Source organism: Arvicola amphibius, chromosome 4 (assembly GCF_903992535.2).
Source record: "Arvicola amphibius chromosome 4, mArvAmp1.2, whole genome shotgun sequence".
Taxonomy (NCBI): Eukaryota; Metazoa; Chordata; class Mammalia; order Rodentia; family Cricetidae; genus Arvicola; species Arvicola amphibius.
Genome location: NC_052050.1, coordinates 47617984 through 47621782, shown reverse-complemented (window position 1 = coordinate 47621782; position 3799 = coordinate 47617984). Strand labels below are relative to the sequence as shown.

The following is a 3799-nucleotide window of genomic DNA, read 5'->3' as shown; positions in this document are numbered from 1 at the left end:
TAAGTGGCTTAGACTTAGTCATGGGACTAAATTTAAGAAATTTAATCCAGACATGGTGGTGGTTGTCTTAAGTTCCAGCACTCAGGAGTCAGAGGCAGGGAGATCTCTCAGTTCCAGGCCCACCTGGTTTACACAGGGAGCTTCAGGTCAGTTAAAGCTAAGTGGAGAGTCTGTCAAAAACACACAAAAGAAATGTACTTATTTTCTTTCAGTTTATGAGAATGCAAACAATTATCGAAGGATACTTAGCAGATCATCTATCATAGAAATGTGTTCAGTTTTATTTGGATTTAAGAGACTTTCAAATTTTTCTCTTAAAGATTCAGGTGACGCAGCATGACAGAAGGGAACCAAACTGTCTTCTCCTGGTTCCTCCTCCTGGGCCTGCCCATCCCCCCAGAGCACCAGCACCTGTTCTATGCCCTGTTCCTGGCCATGTACCTCACCACTGTCTTGGGGAACCTCATCATCATCATCCTCATTCACCTGGACTCCCATCTGCACACACCCATGTATTCCTTACTCAGCAACTTGTCCTTCTCTGACCTCTGCTTTTCCTCAGTCACAATGCCCAAATTGCTGCAGAACATGCAGAGTCAAGTGCCATCCATTTCTTATGCAGGCTGCCTGGCACAAATGTACTTTTTCTTGCTTTTTGGAGACCTTGAGAGTTTCCTCCTAGTGGTCATGGCCTATGACCGCTATGTGGCCATCTGCTTCCCCCTTCATTACACCAGCATCATGAGTCCTAAGGTATGTGTGAGCCTGGTGGTGCTGTCCTGGGTGCTGACCACATTCCATGCCATGCTGCATACCCTGCTCATGGCCAGATTGTCATTCTGTGAGGACAGTGTGATCCCCCACTTTTTCTGTGACATGTCTGCTCTGCTGAAGCTGTCCTGCTCTGATACCCATGTAAACGAGTTAGTGATATTTATAACTGGAGGAATTGTTCTTGTCATTCCATTTGTGCTCATCATTGTGTCCTATGCACGAATTGTCGCCTCTATTCTCAAGGTTCCTTCTGCTCGAGGTATCCGTAAAGCCTTCTCCACCTGTGGCTCCCACCTGTCTGTGGTGTCACTGTTCTATGGGACAATTATTGGTCTGTACTTATGTCCATCAGCTGACAATTCTACTGTCAAGGAGACTGTCATGGGCATGATGTACACAGTGGTGACTCCCATGCTAAACCCCTTCATCTACAGCCTGAGGAACAGAGACATGAAGGGAGCTCTTTTCAGAGTATTTTGTAAGAAGAAAATGATGGTATGATGCACATGATGGTAATGGTTGAGATTATTTATGTAGTAGACAATCGATATCAATATTATTATTATCTGCCCATCCCTCCAGAGTACCAGCACCAATTCTATGTATTAGATAACTGATATCAATGTTACTGTTATCTGAATTATGTTATTCACCTCTTTTTCATTAGGAAAATTTTATAACATTATTTAATTGTCCAGTAAGTAAAATAGTAGAAGTAGAAATGCGCAGTTGGTTGAAAAAGGAAACAAGTGATCCTCCTGTGTCTACTCCACCCGGTGCTGGAGTTAGGCAGGTGCATGGCCATGCCTTTTTTAGGTTAGTGTTGGGAATCTAAAATCAGGTCCGATTCTCATGCTCCAAGCACTTCTAACTATTGAACAATATACAACTATAATTTCCTAATGGTGAAACCTTCAAAACCATCTGTTTTCAGAATTTGTGATAGTTTGAATATAATTGGCCCCCACAATCTCATAGAGAGTGGCACAACTAGGAGGTGTGGCTTTGTTGGAGTGGGTATGGCCTTGCTGGAGGATGTGTGTCACTGTAGGTACAGGCTTTGAGGTTTCCTGTGTTCAGATACTGCCCAGTATCTCAGTTGACTTCCTGTTGCTTACAAGATGTAGGATTCATAGCTACCTCTCCAGTACCATGTTTGCCTGCATGTTGCCATGCTCCCCACCATGAAGATAATGGACTGAAGTTCTGAAAGTATATGTGAACCACCCCAATTAAATGTTTTCTTTGTTAGAGTTGCCATGGTCCAGAGGCAGAGATCCACAGTGGTTCACTGGGCTGAGTTCCCAAAGTCCAGTCAAAGAGTGGGAAGAGTGAGAATACCAGCAAAGAACTCAAGACCATGATGGGGACACGCACTGAAATAGCTTACCTGAGGTAATAAGAGCCCACCAACTCTGGCCTGACAGCAAGGGAACCAGTATAGGACCAAACCAGGCCCTCTGAATGTGGGTGACAGTTGTATGGCTAGGGAAGACTGGGGCCACTGGTAGTGAGACAGGATTTATTCTTACTGCTTTTTGGAACCCAGTCTCTTTGGAGGAATACCTTTCTCAGACTAGATATAGTGGGGAGGCCTTGGTCCTGCCTCAAAGCAATGTGCTAGACTTTGTTGACTCCCCATGGGAACCCTTACCCTCTTTGAGGAGTGGATGAGGGGGGTGGGATGGGAGAAAAGGTAGAGGGAGTGGGACGAGGGGAAGGAGTGGAACTGGGATTGATATGTAAAAAGGGAAATAATAATAAAATGATACAAAGATAATAAAAATAAAAAGATAGTTTAAAAAAATAAGAGTTACTGTAGTCATAGTACCTCTTCACAGCAATAGAAACTCTAAGAGAGAAATATATAGTACATTCTGGTTATAGGCACCTGATGATTCAACAGTACAGTGATGTTACTCCTATCTAATTACAATGTAGAGGCCATTGATCAAGCTCTCCCCATTCCAACTTTCCCCTACTCCCTCTGACCTCTATGAACAGATGATTTTACATATTTTTATATTATAATGGGATGATTTGGTGTATGTTATATTATGCAAGTGGTCATGAGGATTAGATGTATTCCTGATAAACAGACAGGAAGAGGGGCGTGATTAAGTAATAAAGACTGTAAACTTCCAAGACTGCTGTCTTCTTCCTCACTCTGTTGACCTGAGACAAATCCTGGAAACTTAAAACAAAAGTCTTGTGTGCTTTTCCTCTTGTGAGGACTTTTGAATTTGGATTAAATAAAGTTTGCATTATCATAAGGTGATGAGCTTGCAGATCCCAGAGAGCAGAATGTAATGATTTAAATGAAAAATATTTTTCATAGGCTTGTTTATTTAGCCACTTGATTCTTAGGTAGTGATGCTGTTTGGGGAGGCTGATGTGCTCTTGCTGGAGGAAGTATGCCACTGGAGATAACTTTGAGGTGTTAAAGCCACACAGCACTTCTTTCCACCCCTCTTGCTTGTGTTTGAAGACAGGAGCTCCCAGTTTCCTGCTCCTGCTGCCTTCCTGTCACAATGGACTATTATCCTTTTGGGACTATAAATTCAAATGCATTCTTCTTTTTACAAATTACTTCTATTTTGGTGCTCTATCACAACAACTGAAAAGAAGCTAGTAGAGTGAATAATGCAGAAAAGCCAAGCCTCAAGCTGGACATGGTGGTGCACAACAGTGATCCCTGAACTTGGGGGAGAGTGAGCCTCATTGTAATATCCTAACATACAACCACCATGCTACTAAACCCACACAATCCACAACTGCACTTGAAATATTTGTCCTTATTACCGCAAATAAGTGCAGTTTTCACCCTTCAGCAAGGAAACTTTTCTTTGCAACATACAAAGACTATTATAACCAATCAGATGCAGAGTTGTGGATCCTAGTCCTAATACATACATCTTCAAAACAATTTCACACTTAAGGCTCAAGGGACATTTTGTGTGTGAGTGTGTGTGTGTGTGTGTTGTGTGTTTGTGGGTATTCTAAGAGCTAGAGGATTAGGGAAATT

At 42.5% G+C, this 3799-nt stretch overlaps 1 protein-coding gene across 1 annotated transcript; it reads left to right on the top strand.

Moving 5' to 3' along the window:
* The first annotated feature begins 336 nt into the window (after positions 1-336).
* Positions 337-1275, top strand: LOC119811848 (olfactory receptor 1468-like). The gene has a single exon (XM_038325977.1). The coding sequence runs from the start codon at positions 337-339 to the stop codon at positions 1273-1275; it is 939 nt and encodes a 312-aa protein (XP_038181905.1).
* Positions 1276-3799: the final 2524 nt, after the last annotated feature.

What these genes read in the sequence shown, in the direction of transcription:
- LOC119811848 (XM_038325977.1), top strand. Translation starts at nt 337, where the DNA reads ATGACAGAAGGGAACCAAACTGTCTTCTCCTGGTTCCTCCTCCTGGGC.